The 17,643-nt window shown below is 36.8% G+C and overlaps 1 protein-coding gene across 1 annotated transcript in view; it reads right to left on the reverse strand.

Annotated features, from left to right (window-relative positions):
* Nucleotides 1–17,643, reverse strand: part of KIF21A (kinesin family member 21A) — a 173,867-nt gene that overhangs the window by 44,596 nt on the left and 111,628 nt on the right. The window contains exons 13-22 of the mRNA XM_012559622.1: nucleotides 16,938–17,028; nucleotides 16,419–16,527; nucleotides 13,780–13,968; nucleotides 13,203–13,402; nucleotides 11,992–12,099; nucleotides 4,626–4,694; nucleotides 4,311–4,525; nucleotides 4,014–4,167; nucleotides 3,650–3,844; nucleotides 2,876–2,977 (exon numbers count right to left, since the gene is read on the reverse strand). Of these exons, the coding sequence (XP_012415076.1) occupies nucleotides 2,876–2,977; nucleotides 3,650–3,844; nucleotides 4,014–4,167; nucleotides 4,311–4,525; nucleotides 4,626–4,694; nucleotides 11,992–12,099; nucleotides 13,203–13,402; nucleotides 13,780–13,968; nucleotides 16,419–16,527; nucleotides 16,938–17,028 (1,432 nt within the window). The remainder of the gene's footprint in view (nucleotides 1–2,875; nucleotides 2,978–3,649; nucleotides 3,845–4,013; nucleotides 4,168–4,310; nucleotides 4,526–4,625; nucleotides 4,695–11,991; nucleotides 12,100–13,202; nucleotides 13,403–13,779; nucleotides 13,969–16,418; nucleotides 16,528–16,937; nucleotides 17,029–17,643) is intronic.

A 17,643-nucleotide genomic window follows, 5' to 3' on the forward strand; every position in this document is an offset into this window, starting at 1 on the left:
ATTTTTTAATGAGATGGAGAAACAAATCACCAACTTCATATGGAAAGGGAAGAGGCCCCAAATAAGTAAAGCATTACTCAAGAATAACAACAAAGTGGGAGGCCTCACACTACCTGATTTTAGAAACTATTATACCACCACGGTAATCAAAACAGCCTGGTACTGGTACAACAACAGATACATAGACCGATGGAACAGAATGGAGAATCCAGACATAAATTCATCCACCTATGAGCAGCCAATATTTGACAAAGGCCCAAAGTCTATTAACTGGGGAAAAGACAGTCTCTTTAACAAATGGTGCTGGCATAACTGGATATGCATCTGTAAAAAACTGAAACAAGACCCATACGTCACACTATCCACAAAAACTAACTCAAAATGGGTCAAAGACTTAAATGTAAAATCAAAAATGATAAAGATCATGGAAGAAAAAATAGGGACAATGCTAGGAGCCCTAATACATGCCATAAACACAATATGAACCATAAGCAGCAACGCACAAGCACCAGAAGAGAGACTAGGTAAATGGAAGCTCCTAAAAATCAAACACTTATGCTCATCAAAAGACTTCACCAAAAGAGTAAAAAGACAACCTACAAACTGGAGAGAAAATTTTGTCTATGACAAATCTGATCGGCGTCTAATCTCTAAAATCTACAAGATACAGCAAAACCTCAACAACAAAAAGACAAACAACCCAATTAAAAAATGAGCAAAGGATATGAACAGGCACTTCGCCAAAGAAGATATTCAGGTGGCTAATAGACACGTGAAAAAATGCTCACAATCATTAGCCATTACAGAAATGCAGATCAAAACTACAATGTGATATCATCTCACCCCAACAAGGCTAGCATTAATCCAAAAAACACAAAACAATAAATGCTGGAGAGGTTGTGGAGAGACTGGAACACTTACACACAGTTGGTGGGAATGCAAAATGGTACAACCACTTTGGAAATCGATTTGGCGCTTCCTTAAAAAGCTAGAAATAAAACTACCATACGATCCAGAAACCCCGCTCCTTGGAATATATCCTAGAGAAATAAGAGCCATCACATGAATAGATATATGCACACCCATGTTCATTGTTGCACTGTTCACAGTAGCAAAAAGATGGAAACAACCCTGGTGCCCATCAACGGACGAACAGATAAACAAATTATGGTATATCCACACAATGGAATACAACGCAACCATAAAGAACAACGATGAAGCTCTGGAACATCTTATAACATGGAGGAATCTGGAGGTCATTATGCTGCATGAATTTAGTCAGTCACAGAAGGACAAATGTTGTATAAGACCATTATTATAAGAACTCAAGAAAAGGTTTAAACAGACGAAAACATTCTTTGATGGTTACGAGGGTGGGGAGAGAGGGTGAGGATTATTTACTAACCAGATAGTATATCAGAATTATCTTAGGTAAAGGGAAGGACAGCACACACTACAGGGGAGGTCAGCACAACTGGACTAAACCAAAGCTAAGAAGTTTCCTGAATACAATCAAATACTTTGAGGGACAGAGAAGCAGGGGCTGGGGTTGGGGACCATGCTTTCAGGGGACATCTGGGTCAATTGGCATAACAAAGTTTATCAAGAAAATGTTCTGCATCCTACTTTGGTGAGTGGCATCTGGGGTCTTAAAAGCTTGCAAGCGGCCATCTAAGATGCATCATTTTGTCCCAACCAACTGGAATAAAGGAGAATGAAGAACACCAAAGACAGTATGAAAGAACACCAAGAGACAGAAAGGGTCACATAAACCAGAGACTTCATCAGCCTGAGACCAGAAGAACTAGATGGTGCCGGCTATCGCCAATGACCACCCTGGCAGGGAACACAACAGAGAGCCGCTGATGGAGCAGGAGAAAGGTGGGGTGCAAAACTCAAATTCCAGTAAGAAGACCAGACTTGATTGTCTGACTCAGACTGGAGGATCCTTGGAAAGCATGGCCCCTGGATTCTCTATCAGCCCAGAACTGAAACAATTTCCGAGGCCAAATCTTCAGACAGGGATTGCACTGGACTGTGGGACATGAAGTGATACTCGTGAGGAGTGTGCCTCTTAGCTCAGGTAAATACAAGAGACTAAACCGGCAGCTTCTGTCCGGAGGTGAGATGGGAAGGCACAGAGGGTTAGGAGCTGGTTAAATGGATATGGGGAATCAGGGGTGGAAAGGAGGAGTGTGTTGTCACAGTGTGGGGAGAGCAATTAGGGTCACATAACAATGTATGTATAAATTTTTGTATGGAAGACTAACTTAAATGTAAACTTCATTTAAGCTACAACAATAAAAAATAAATAAGTAAATAACTAAAAACCTACTTCCTAACACACTGTGTAGATTAAATGAGAGAACATAATATAAATGTTCTAGCACAGTCCCAATTAGTGAAAAAAGTTTGAGTCAGAAATCATTATTATCTTCAACATTTGGGCAGAAGTTTCTTGCAGGTGATAGATTAAAGCATTTACCTTCAAAGGGAAATTGAACCATATTTTTTCCTTTCTGATTTTCCTTTGAGCTATAAAAAACCAGTATTAAATCAAAGTTATGATACTAAGTTTGTTTGCACTCTGAGAGATATTTTCATCTTTCCTACGTTAAAGCAAAAGGGGAATTATTTCTTCTCTAAGTTATCTGTTCTAATTCACAAGCACAATAGTGGACAAACTAATGAAACAAGGATTAGAAAAATATATCTAAATATTGCTGCCTTTTCTAAAGAAAGCTAGAAGTACTGTCCTAATTAAGAAGAGTCTTCTTTCTTAGTACAAAGAGAATGTTCACTGGAGAAAGATAACCAAAACTACAGTGAACTAGTCAAAACCTAGGTTTTCAGTAATAGCGTAGTTAAATCTTACCTTATTTATGCCCATTGATAGGAAGTGATCTAGCAGGTATCGGGCTTCCGTGAGCGTGCAAGCATTAATGACCGCCGTGACATCCAATGTCTCACCTTCTTCCTACATCAGACCAACATATGGTGATCAATACTTTGAGCTGGATGTATTTAAACAGAAGGCAAAAGCCACTTGAAAAATTATTCATCTATTTATTTGATTGTATTGGGTTACCTATTGAGACTACCCAGAAAAGTATAAGCCATGATCTCCACCCCAATAAACATATGTCTAGTTGAAGAAGTAAGATATATTTGAGCAGTTAAGAATTCAAGAAAGGGCGTAATAAGTGAGATATGTGTTGTACAAATAATAAATACTATCACAAAACCAGCAGACAAAGTTACTCGTAAGGATGGAGTAGTTAGGGCTCATGGAGTACATCAAGAAGAATATTTTTGGGCTAATGATAAACAGGTTGGATTTTGAGAAATGACGGTCATCTATTCACTCAAAGTATAATCAAAACCTAGGAGCTCTGGTTGCGCAGTGGTTAAAAGCATTTGGCTGCTAACCGAAAGGTTAGCAGTTTGAACCCACCAGCCGAGAAAGATGTGGTAGTCTGCTTCCGTAACAATTTAGAGCTTTGGAAACCCTATAGGCAGTTCTACTCTGTCCTGCAGGGTTGCTATGTGTCGGAATTGACTTGGGAGCAAAGGTTTTTTGTTTTTAATGATAAACAATACAAAAACATTTTTTGTTACGCCATTAAATTTTTTTTTTTTAATTACAAACCTTTGCTTCTTCCATCTGCATGATGTTGGCTTGACAATCAGAAATACTGTCATTAATGTAATCTATATTAGCAGTTAGTGACTCCATCTCCTCATTGATGTTAACCACATTTTTATCTCCCTCTCCATTCTCCTTCACTATCTTTTCCCTTTTTTTTGAAAGTTTCTCTCGTCTTTTCGTGAGTTCTTCTCGTTGCTATTGAGAAAACAGGGTGGATTTTGAAAAATAATGATCATCTATTCATTCAAAGTATAATCAAAACCAAGAAAATAACATAGTAAATATTAAGTTTATCCAAGGAATAAATTTGGAAGAAATCTGCAACCAGCTAAGGTGAAGGATATATACACTCTATTTTTCATACCTTGAGGAGTCTATTCATATCAGCCTCCATATTGGAAATAGTCATTTTTTGCATGATGATGTCTGTGACCCTCCGTTCAAGAAGCTGCCACTTCATGCGAGCTGTCTTGGAAGTAAACACTCGGCCAGTCAATCCTTTCCTCTGATATCTTTTTCTATAATCATACAAAAGCAGACATAATTATTTACACACTGATGTGAGTGTGCACTGCCACATAATGAGTTTTTCATTTAACTACTACATCAGTAATAATGTCTATGAAGATTATGACAGAAGGAATTGAAGAATCGTGTTGACCTGGTTCCATTTGTTGTTGCCGTTGGTAAGGCCTGGACCCTTGCCACAGGAATTCTCATTTTCTGTTGGGCTGCTGCCCTTGATGCATCTGTTTCTGTGGCAGCTGCACTGGAACCTGTGTCCTGAACAGACGCATCAGATAAGCTCAGCTTCCGAACGACTTTCCCAGCCACTTTATCTGACATGGGCCTTACTTGCCGACGAAGAGCTGTAACCTAAAACAGTAACAGAGGTTGACTCACTCAGTCGATAGAAATACACCATTTATCTCAAAGTCAGAATGTTTCCCCAAAATAGTCAATTTGATTACACTACCTCTTCTGTTTTGCGACGAAGAATCACTTCTTGATTTCTTTTTTGGGCTTCTAGAAGTCTAAGTTGATGCTATAAAAAAATATTGAAAAAGTTGAAATAGTAAACTGAAAGACACAATACCTCCTACTCTTACATTAACATATTTCCTCGTCCCTCTGCAAACTATAAGGGTTCTTTGCAGAATCTGACTTAATAACAACCTTGTGTCTATTACTACAGATATAGGTAATCTATTCCAAAAACACAAATACATACTGGCATAGTCAACTCTGAAAAATGAAAAGTTATCCCTGTGCCACATAGTTTTATGTAACAAACACTTACATAGTACTTACTATATGCAGGTACTATTCTAAGTGCTTTACATATATTGCCTCATTAAATTTTTTGTTAGACATTTTGGTTTAGCTGCTGGCTGAAGACACAAACAGGAAGACACAGAAAAATTATAAATTACATCACCATAGGTCATACTGCTGGCAGAAACACAGCTTAGAATATTTTCCATAGAGGCATCTTACAATATATACAATAATTATAAACTCTGTTTTAAATATAAGGAGAATTTATATTAATTGTATTAGCACTTTATAATAACTTTGGAAATATTATGGTGGGTAAAGTAAATGGTCAATAAAACATTTTTGTTTAACAGCAGTATTGGCTACCAATTTGCTTCTAGGTACTCTAGATGAGGAAGATAACTAATTATGTATTACTTCAGCTACATTATACGGATATAATTTAGGAAAGAATTTTGGATTATGAAAGAACATAGAGCCTAGTTCTGGTTCTGTCCTTTAATCACTCGGTGATTTTGGGCAGTGGTTAAGAATTGGACTTCTAGCAATTAAATTCTGAGTTAAAACAAAAAACTCCTCATGTTTTTGTATCCCAAATTTAAACAGACCATTTCCCTTATGTTAATGCATATTCCTATCTTACAAAATGGTAATTCTTCAACAAAAGGACTCTAACTTATCATGGTTGTAACCCATTGTATACCACAATGTTGACACAGAAGCAAAGTTAATGTTTTTTAAGTGAATGAACTACCAAAAACTAAAACCAACATATAATTTGAAACTTGTTACCACATTAAATTTCTTCCTACTAAAAATCAAATCTCAAGCTCATTCATATTTTTGTATATAATGTACAAACTTGGTTTTATACTTACACTTGGTTTTCTAAGGATCAAAGGTGAATATGAAATGGAAAATTTTAGAAAACGCCATCATGCACACAGAGCAACAAATAAAGGGGAAGGGAGTCTGAATATGAGCTTTGTATGTGATTGTTGTTGTGTGCCAGTGAGTAAATTACGACTCATAGTGACCCAACGTGACAGAATAGAACTGCCTCATACGGTTTCCTAGGCTGTAATCTTTATGGGAGCAGTTTGCTAGGTCTTTTCTCCTGCAGAGCAGCTGCTGGGTTGAAACCACTGACCTTTCGGTTGGCAGCCGAGCGCTTTAATCACCATGTCATCAGGACTCCCTTGTATGTGATTCAAACCCACTGCCACTGAGTCGATTCCGACTCACAGCGACCGTACAGAACAGAGTAGAACTGCCCCATTGTGTTTCCAAGGCTGTAATCTTTACAGAAACAACTGCCACATCTTTCTCCCTCAGAGCATTTGGTGGGTTCGAACCACTGACCTTTCAGTTAGCAGCCAAGTGCTTACCCACTGTGCCACTGAGACTCCTTGTATGTAATTAGCCAGCCTTATAGTAAAACATGGGAATCCTATGCTGTGGTAAGATTCAAAAGTTACATTGCAGGAGTTTATTGTTCAATATTGTTCTCTATATCTCTCGAAAGCAACAGGTTTGGGGTTTGGTATACCTCATATAATTTAATAATAAAAAAATACTTAGCATACATCGTGAAGAAATTATTCCTGTTCCCCAAAAGTTTTCATTAAAAACAAAATAAGCAGGCAAAAAGTGCAAACAACCCAAACGTCTGTCAACTGATGAATGGATAAACAAAATGTCCTACATCCATACAATGAAATATTATTCAGCCACAAAAACGAATGACTTACAACATAGATGAACTCTAAAAACATCAGGCTAATTTAAAGAAGTCAGATACAAAAGGCTATATATTGTGTGACTCCATTTAAATGAAATGTCCAGAACAGACAATGTGTGTTGTTGTTGTTATTAGGGGCCATCAAGTCAGTTCCAACTCATAGCGACCCTACATACAACAGAAAGAAACACTTTCCAGTCCTGTGCCATCCTCCCAATTTTTGCCAAGTTTGAGTCCATTGTTGCAGACAATCCATCACTGAGGGTCTTCCTCTATTTTGATGACCTTCAACTTTACCAAGCATAATGTCCTTCTCCAGGGACTGGTTCTTCCTGATAAAATGTCCACAGTACCTGACAAAAAGTCTTGCCATACCCACTTCTAAGCAGAATTCTGGCAGTAATTCTTCCAAGACAGATTTGTTCATTCTTCTGGCAGTCCATGGTATACTCAATATTCTTTGCTAGCACCACAATTCAAAGGCATCAAGTCTTCTTCGCTCTTCTTTATTCATTGTCCAGCTTTCGCATGCATATGAGGCAATTGAAATCATCATGGCTTGGATCAGGCACACCTTAGTCCTCAAGGTGACATCCCTGCTTTTTCACACATGGAAGAGGTCTTTTGCAGCAGATTTGCCCAATGCAATACGTCATTTGATTTCTTAATGGCTATTTCCCTGAGCACTGATTATGGATCCAAGTAAAATGAAATTCTTGACAACTTCCATCTTTTCTCCGTTTATTATGATGCTGCTTATTTGTCCAGCAGTCAGGATTTCTGTTGTCTTTATGATGAGATGTAATCCACACTGAAGGCTGTAGTCTTTGATCTTCATCAGTAAGTGCGCTTCAAGTCCTCTTCACTTTCAGCAAGCAATGTCATGTCATCTAAATAACTAGGTTGTTAATGAGTTTCCACCAAACCTGAGGGCCGAGTTATTCTTCCAGTAGTCCAGCTTCTCGGATTATTTGCTCAGCATACAGACTGAATCAGTATAGTGAAAGGATACAACCCTGACGCACACCTTTCCTGATTTTAAGCCATGCAGTATCCCCTTGTTCTGTTCAAACAACTGCCTGTTGGTCTATGTACAGGTTCCCCATGAGCACATTAAGTGTTCTGGAATTCCCATTCTTCGAAATGTTATCCATAATTTGTTATGATCCACACAGTCGAATGCCCTTGCATAGTCAATAAAACACAGGTAAACATCTATATTCTGGTAGTCTCTGTTTTCAGCCAAGATCCATCTGACATCAGCAATGATATCACTCGTTCCACGTCCTCTTCTGAATCCAGCCTGAATTTCTGGCAATTCCCTGTGGATGTACTGCTGCAACCGTTTTTGAATTATCTTCAGCATAATTTTACTTGCATGTGATATTAATGATATTGTTTGAAAATTTCCACACTGGATCACCTTTCTTTGGAATGGGCACAAATATGGATCTCTTCCAGTCAGTTGGCCACTGTCTTCCAAACTTCTTGGCATAGATGAGTGGGCACTTCCAGCATTGCATCCATTCATTGAAACATCTCAACTGGTATTCTGTCAACTCCTAGCTGTTTTTCCGCCAGTGCCTTCAGTCCTTCAGTGCAGGCTGGACTTCTCCCTTCAGTATCATCGTTTCTTGATCATATGCTACCTCCTGAAATGGTTGAAATGTCGACCAATTCTTTTTGGTACAGTGACTCTGTATTCTTCCATCTTCTTTTGATGCTTCCTGCATCATTCAATATTTTGTCCATAAACCTGCTGCCGTCAAGTCAATTCCAGCTCATAGAGGAAAGAGCAGAACGGCCCCATAGGGTTTCCAAGGAGCCGCTGGTGGATTTGAACTGCTGACCCTCTGGTTAGCAACTGACCTCTTACCCACTGTGCCACCAGGGCTCCATTTTGTCCACAGAATCCTTCAATACTGCAACTTAAGGCTTAAATTTTTTCTTCAGTTCTTTTAGCTTGAGAAATGCTAAGCGCGTTATTTCCTTTTGGTTTTCTAACTTCAGGTCTTTGCACATTTCATTATAATACTTTACTTTGTCTTCTTGAGCCGCCCTTTGAAATCTTCTGTTTAAATCTTTTATTTCATCATTTCTTCCTTTCCCTTTAGCTACTCTCCATTCAAGAGAAAGTTTCAGAGTCTCCTCTGATGTCCATTTTGGTATTTTTTTTTCTTTTGTCTTTTTAATGACCTTTTGCTTTCTTCATGTATGATGTTCTTGATGTCATCCCAAGACTCATCTGGTCAACGGTCATTAGTGTTCAATTAGTCAAATCTTTTCTTAAGATTATCTCTAAATCCAGGTGGGATATACTCAAGGCCATACATTGGCTCTTGGGGACTTGTTTTAATTTTCTTCAGGTTCAACTTGAACTTGCATATGAGCAATTGATGGTCTGTTCCGAAGTCGGTCCCTGGCTTTGTTCTGACTAATGATATTGAGCTTCTACATCGTCTCTTTCCACAGATGTAGTTGGTATGATTCCTGTGCATTCCATCTGGCAAGGTCCATGTGTACAGTCACCATTTATGTTGTTAAGAAAAGGTATCTGCAATGAAGAAGTCGTTGGTCTTGCAAAATTCCATCATGTGATCTCCCATGTCATTTCTATCACCAAGACTATATTTTCCAACTACCAATCCTTCTTTGCTTTCAACTTTTGCATTCCAATCAGCAGTAATTATTAATGCATCCTGATTGCATGTTGATCAATTTCAGACAGCAGAAGTTGGTAAAAATCTTCAATTTCTTCATCTTTGGCATTAGCGGTTAGTGTGTATATTTGAATAATAGTCATATAACTGGTTTTCCTTGTCAGCATATGGATATCATCCTATCAGTGACAGTGCAGTATTTCAGGCTATATCGTGAAATGTTCTGACGACGAATGTGATGCCATTCCTCTTCTATCTGTCATTCCCAGCATAGTAGATCATATGATTGTCTGATTCATAATGGGTAATACCACTCCATTTCAGCTCCCTAATGCCTAGGATATCGATCTTCAAGCATTCCATTTCATTTTTGACAACTTCCAGTTTTCCACCACTCATCTGTCAGTTTGTTATACTGTGGCAGCTTGCAAGTTGCTGTGATGATGGAAGCTATGCCACCAGTATTTCAAATACTAGCAGAGTCACCCATGGTGGACAGGTTTCAGCAGAGCTTCCAGACTAAGACAGACTGGGAAGAAGGACCTGGTTATCTACTTCTGAAAAAACTGGCCAAGGAAAAGCTCATGGATAGCAGTGGAACACTGTCTGATATAGTGCTGGAAGATGAGCCCCTCAGGTTGGAAGTCACTCAAAATATGACCAGGGAAGAGCTGCCTCCTCAAAGTAGAGTCAACCTTAATAATGTGGATTAAGTAAAGCTTTCAGGACCTGCATCTGCTGATGAGAAGAAACAGCTGCAAACATCCATTAATAATTGGAACATGGAATGTCTGAAGTACAAATCAAGGAAATTGGAGATAATCCATAGTGACCAGAAAGTAGATTAGTGTGGTTGTCAGTGACTGAGGGGAGGGGATAACAGGGAGTGACTGCTAATGGGTGTAGGGTTTATTACTGGAGCAATAAAATATTCTGAAATTAGGTAGTGGTAATAGTTGCACACTTAATGAATATATTAAAAATCATTCAACTGCACACTTTAAAACAGTATATGGTATACTGTTTTATGGTATATGAATTATATCTCAACTTTCTGAAAGTAGTACTTAAGGACAAAACCTTGGTGGTGCAGTGGTTAAGCATTCAGCTGCTAAACAAAAGGCTGGCAGTTCAAATCCACCAGCCACTCCTTGGAAACACTATGGGGCAGTTCTACTCCATCTCATAGAGTCGCTATGAATTGGAATCGACTCAACGGCAATGGGTTTGGTTTTTGGTTTTGTATTAAAATGTGCTTATACTTGATTTCAATATTAACATGTTGTTATAAATAAAATATAAATTTCCCAGGAACTGACTATTAAAATACATTGGTGTGCTAGAAAAAAATCAATAAATATAGTCATAAATGTAAGAGTCATCTATCCATAATATCTGTCTACCTTGTTATTCTCTCCTATCTTCCTCTTTAATTTTTCCTTTTTATCTCCCAAAGTACATTTCCCTTTCAAAAATATGCTGTATATTTATGTTTTCTTCAAGAAATATTTAGAAAAAGTTGAGCAAGAAAAAAGAAACAATGGGTGAGACCTAACTGGTAAAGGGGAAAAGGTGACGCCCTCTTCCTTTAAGGAAAAAAAATCGTAAACAGAATTTTCTCCTTTTAAAGAAATAACCATATTACCAGAATTTTGAAATAAAAAAGAAAAAAAAAATCAACCATAACATATAACCCTAACACAACTACAGTCAGCATGATTGTGTGTATACTTGACATTTTCCCCTCATTTTAACTGTATATTAAATGCTATTTTATACTTAATATTAAATCTTAGTCATTTTTCATATACTACAGAGTTTCCACATCCTTATTTTGAGTGGATGAATAACAATCCATTACATGAGATGGACCATAATTTAACCATTCCTTCTACAATGAAGCATCTTGGCTGTTTTACATTTTTCATTATTACAAATAATCCTGAAGTGAAAATTTTAACAAATAGTAATTTTTCTTATTTTAGATTATTTCCTTAGCCTGGATTCATGGGAGTGGAATTCTTGAGTCAAAAAATACAAAAATTTTTATAGGTCTTAATAAAGCCTCTTCTAGTGAGGCCTGCTTATACTCTCAGAAATGTTTTCAAGAATCTCCAGTGATGAAACTATCTTTGGAACCATTCTAAAATTATTATTTTATATAATACTGCAAATAGTTACTAAGTCTCCCTAGAGATAACCAGTAATTGCCATGTTCTTCTATCTTGTCATCAAGGAAATATGCCTCAAATAAAATTTATAATAATATTACACTGTTTCTAATAAGCTTTTTTATTTAATTACTACAATCCACATACTATAATAAATGCCATATTATAAAGTTAATGCTTATTTATTATCTTGTATGAAGACTTACAGTTATTAGAAAATTTTCTGCTATTAAACAGTCCTGTTCAATTCACATTATTCTTATATGTTGTGGTTATTAGGTGACGTGAAGACACCATATAGAGAGCCCATGTGACAGAGTAGAACTGCCCCACAGGGTTTTCTTGGCTGTAATCTTTACAGGAGCAGACAGCCAGATCTTTCTCCCATGGTGAGTTTGAACTGTCAACCTTTCAGTTAGCAGCCAAGCACTTAACTGCTGTGCCACCAGAGCTCTTTTGTTCTCATATAACTGAGAGTTAAAGTCCACTCACATCTCTTTTACGTTGATCCTTTTTCAACTGAGCAATCTCTCTGTTTCTTCTAGACTCTGTCAATCTGGCTTTCTCTTGTTCTTCTTTCATTTGTTTCATTAGGCGAACCTAAAAAATTAGGCATACACATCTATGGAAATCGTTCTACCACAAACAGCATTTGTTAAATAAACAACACATATGGAAGTAAATTCTTAGAATTCTGAATATTTAACATGGTAATGTGAGTTTTGCTACACATTTTAAATGCTCAAGTCTTATTTTTGCAGATATATTACAGAAACTTTATTTCTATCCAATTGCTTAATGTTCTATTTATGCTTTTTATATTCAGTGCTTGGTTGTTTCATAATTTCAATGATGTTTTATTACTTATCAGAAGCTATGCGACCCTGAAAGAGTAACTTAACCTTTCTTGGCTTTGGTTTCCTCATCTATAAAATAGAGATAATCACTCTACTGCATTGCATTACTGTGAGGATTTGTATAGCGCTTATAACAGTGACTGGCGACTGGCACATAGTAAGCACTTAATCGATATTATCTGTTATTGCTGCTGTTATCAGCAACTACACAACATAATAATCTAATTACTTTCTAAATTATTTCAATATTTGCTATTTTAGGAAATTGCACTGATTTTCATGCCAGGTGTTAAGAGTAATCAATTTCACAATAAAAACAGATAACAGATCAGGATTCACACATTCTCTTTGGTCAGGGAGAGAAATCCTGTGCTTTTCTGTGCATGGGGATGGTAAGTACCAAATTCAGGATAGTTGCTACCCCTTGGGGAAAGGGGAATATGATCAGGAAGGGATACACAGGGAGCTTCAAGTGTATCTGTAATGTTTAATTCATCAAATTGGATAGTGTATATAGTATTCATTGTTATTATCTACGCAGGTTGTATGTCTGAAATATTTCACACCTTTGTTAACCTGGTACAAACGTTTTCAGAGGAGAAACACCCATCAGAGTCAGAGAAGCCCTGTAGATAACATGGTTTTCAGCTACTCTGAAGAAAGGCTTTGATGATGGATGACTATAGGAAACAACTTCTAATTGCCAGAGGGAAGTACATCATTTGTAAAAAGACTGGGTGATATTTTATTGAATAATGGAAAGAATCAAGATAATTGGTGCTTTTTGTCCCAAATGACACAAACATCTTCTCAGTTGCAAACATTAATGGAAAATATAATCGATACCTTTGTCTTTTTCATTTCCATCACATCCTGCTGCAATTTCTTCAACTGCTTTTCATATTGAGACTGGTTTTTTAGCAACTTTGCATGCTCTTTTTGAGCTGTCTGTAGTCTCTGCAGTTCTTTATTCATGGCTTGGAGTTTCTTTTCATATTCAGACTTAATTTTTTTTGCTTTTTCTTCTGAGCAAGATTCCACTGAGCCTAAATGACCAAAATATTTGTATTTGTTTTTGTATGAGACGTGGATTTTTATTTCACGATTTCACAGACCAGTGTGTCCCTCAATCACTCTCTCTTTTATTTTCTACTCTTATCCAGCTTAATGTTTATTGAAGCAGTCTTTTTAAATTTTATTTTAAAAATGATACAAGCATGAATCAAGATGTTAAAACAATTAATCACAACCTTGGACAAAATAATTAAATAGCCTATACAGCTACCAGCCTGAAAAACAAAATAAATAATAATATTTAACATAATGATTTCTAGTACTATTTTTTGTTCTAAAGGAAGAGAAGACAAAAATTCATCTTGACAATTTAGTTTGAACTTTCATTTGAGTTAAATATAATTCTTACCTAAGTTTTGAAGCACCTGGTCTCTTTCAAGCTGAGTATCCCGAATTTTATGTTGCAGCATCATTAGCTTCTCTTCATACTGCTTTTTCAGTGTCTGCAGTCTTTTCTGGCTGTTTTCTAGTTCATCAATCAACTTTTGCTTGATTGCGATTTCACAAGTTATGTTTGCTAAGTCAGCTTGATAATTGGCTATTTATAAAGGGAGAAAATAAAATACTGAAATTGATCAGAATTAGCTTTCAAGTAAAGGCTCAAAAACTATCCTCTACATCCAGGAACTCACTTGGCAACTGTAAGAAAAATGTCCTGGATAACCAGAAATTAAAAAGGTGAACAAGATAAAGAGTACCCACATTAGTCAGGAACAACAGATACTAAGTGTACTAAATAAAAATAGAAATTGCTAAATCAAACAAGAGAAGAAACTCTTAATTTGCTTAGTACATCAGCCATGAAGGGAGTATGTAGGTCAGTACAGTCATGTGCTGTATAATGTCTATTCGGGTAACATCCAACTGCATATACATCTGTGGTCCCATAAGGTTATAATATAGTTCAGAAATCTCAATCAGAGAACAGGATGTAGTAGATGTAACACTTAAGAAACACCTGCAAATCATGCAATGTTTTCATGACCATCACAAAGTAGTGCATACATTTGTTATTACAAACCACTGTACGTATTTAACTCGAATTTTTAATATAATAGGCTTTATGGCAGTCCATTCTTGAGTCGTTTGTCAGACTTCATAACCTGGGGACTGCCTGTACATAATATGGTGTTCCTACAACATCCAAATCACATAACATCCTATTTCACAGAAAGTATCGTGGACATTAAACGACGCATGACTGTAGTTATAAAAGCTGCTTTCCATATGACCCACCAATTCCATTCCTAGGTATATACCCAAAAGACTTGAAAGTAGAGACTCAGATACTTGCATACCTATGTTCCTTGCAGCACTATTCACAATAGCTAAAAGGCGGAAACAACCTAAATGCCCATCAACAGATAAATGGATAAATAAAATGTGGTACATACAAATAATGGAATACTATGCAGCCAGTAAGAGAAACAAAGACTTGATACATGCTACAATATGAATGAAACTTGAAGACATTATGCTGAGTGAAATAAGTCAACCATGAAAGGACAAATATTGTAAAACCTCACTTACAGAAAAGACAAAAACAGGCAAATGTATAGAGATCAAAGTTTCTTAGTGGCTACCAGGGATGGAAGCAGAGGCGTAACTAATATATGGCAGGTAGACTGTGTGCCCTGGGTGCTGCTTGAATTCCCATAGGCACTAGTTTCTGTAGGTAGGGCCCTGGGTGGGAGGGAAGGGGAAAACGGGGGGTAGGTTTATGGTGATGGAAAAATCACATTGATAAGGGTAGGGTTGCACTGCCAATTAAGGTAATTGCTCTCAATAAGTTGTACACCTGTAAGAAGTTGAAATGGCAAAAATTGTGCGATTGATATATTTACAACAACAACAAGAAAGAGTAGCTGCTGAGGCTGCGTATGTATAACCAAACACCTTATGGGATTTGGTTCCTTGGTTGGGAAGTTTATGGTCAGGATTTCATGGGACATCCCAGTCAGCTGGCCTAATAATGTGTTCAGTGCTTCTGTTCTACCTCCTAGTTCATTGTGTAGCACCTGGGGTCTTAAAAGCTTGCAAGTGGCCATTCAAGGTACAGTGAAACATGTGACAACTGGAACCTGATGGGACTGCCTTGTTTGTCTGGGTCTTGCAAGTTTTCTGCCTTTAACAGGGTGCAGTGTTATTACTTTTCTATTGCTCTTTATTAGTGAAAAAATTTGAGTTTTCCTTCTCTGACAGGTTTCCACCTTACACAGATTCCAGCTTTTGCAGATTTTACTGTACAACAATTGGTCTCTATTTACCTGGAGCAACAGAGGAAGAGGGAGAGTCAGGAATAAAAGGAAGATATGGAATGTGTGGCTAATTGCCTCCATGAACAACTGCCACCTTTGCCATGAGATCAGAAGAACTGGATGGTGCCTGGCTACCATTACTGAACATTCTGATCAAAGATTCTATAGAAGAATCCTGATCAAAAGGGGGAAAATACAAAAAAAATTTCAAATTTTCATGGACTATAGACTTTCTGGAGCCATGGAGGCTGGATGGACCCCTGAAACTATTGCTCTGAAATAATCTTTAAATCTTAAAAAACAAAAATATCACCTGAAGTCTTCTTAAAACTAAACAATAGTTTAGCTTAACTAGTAGAAATGTCTGTCTTGAGCACTGTGCCCTTTTAAGACCTATCTATGTGGGATCAAACTGACAACAGCAACTCAAAAGATAAGATAAGAAACTTAGAGGATAGTGAGTTTATGTTAATGGGGGAGGAACAACTCAGAAAAGGAGGGTGAGAAGGGTTGCACAATTCAAAGAATGTAATCAATGTCACTAAATTATACATGTAGAAATTGTTGAATTGGTATATGTTTTGCCATGCATATTCTCAACAACCACAAAAATTAAATAATTTTTTTAAAAAGCTGCTTTCAACAAGGATGAAATGGAGAATGGTAAATATTTTCTGTCATAGTTTAAACAAGTTCCCAAAATGAATTTCATGTACTATGGGGCAAGCACCTTTTTCATCTGAGTCGGAATCTGATTCATCAGAGCTTTCAATGTCATCTTCTTCCTCCTCCTCTTCTTCTTCCTCATCCTCATGATCACTTACTTCTTGACTTTCTTCCTAAAATATGAGTTGTGACAATAAAATAATACTGGCAAAGCAAACTGATTACCTCATAAGAGGGACTGAAGTACAAAAAGGCAAAAATTTTACTTGTGATCAAGTAAAAAGTCATTCCAAGATTTTAAAGTTACTGCATAATAATTTTGTCTTAAAGATTACTTTATCTCTCATAATAATCTATCACCTTCTCCTCAGCTCCACCAAATGCTTTCACAATACACAAGATTGAGAGTTGCCAATATTTTATTACTTATGTTTCTGAGGAAAAGAAGCCCTCAAGGAAACAGTTTATATCGTGTGCATGATAACTATTTCCCTTCTCTACATTTAAATTAGTATAGTTATCTGCAACCAAGAACAATTTAATCCAGTGATTAAAATTTACAAATTCCTTCTTTCATACTTACCGCTTCTAATTCATTGTTATCTCTTTCTGAAACACCTTTTTCCTCTTTCTTCTCGTGGTCAGTGTCAATATCATCGTCTTTACCAGTCACACTGAAAACAGAAACATAAGAATACAGTGTTAAATTAGAGAGGAAAATTGTTCACTTTTTTCTCCAAGAGTTTTAAAAATTATTTGTGAAAACAAACACAATGAGTCAATCGTTTGACTGAAAAAAACCATAATACCTGATGCTTCAGAGGAACATAGAAATCATCATTCAATCCGTTGTGTAGTGGTTTATATAATGGGAGGAAAAGCTTATTCTCTAGAAACACTGAGGAATAGATTATACCCTGAAGCATGAAGCCTGCTGAGACAGCTAAGAACTAGTCATAATCATAACCAACTAACTAGAACCTAAAGCAATTTAAACTCAAAGGAAAAAAAAAAAATCCAAGCAAAGAAAACATTTTTATTTTCTAATCTAAATGCATAAAACTTTTCTCACCTAAATACAAAGATATAAAGACTGTACTTTTATTGATATCCAAATAAATAATTATAAAGATCCAAAATAAATCTGCTCCCAGTAAGTCTGTCTACACTGGATATATCCATCAGATTGCCCAGGTCTCATTTCAGTAGTAGCACAGGCTCTTTTTTCCTAGGACATCCCTACAACACAGGGCTTACTCCCACTATGTTCTCACAAAAATGGACCCTTG

Source organism: Trichechus manatus, unplaced genomic scaffold, assembly GCF_000243295.1.
Source record: "Trichechus manatus latirostris isolate Lorelei unplaced genomic scaffold, TriManLat1.0 scaffold00285, whole genome shotgun sequence".
In the NCBI taxonomy this organism is placed as follows: domain Eukaryota; kingdom Metazoa; phylum Chordata; class Mammalia; order Sirenia; family Trichechidae; genus Trichechus; species Trichechus manatus.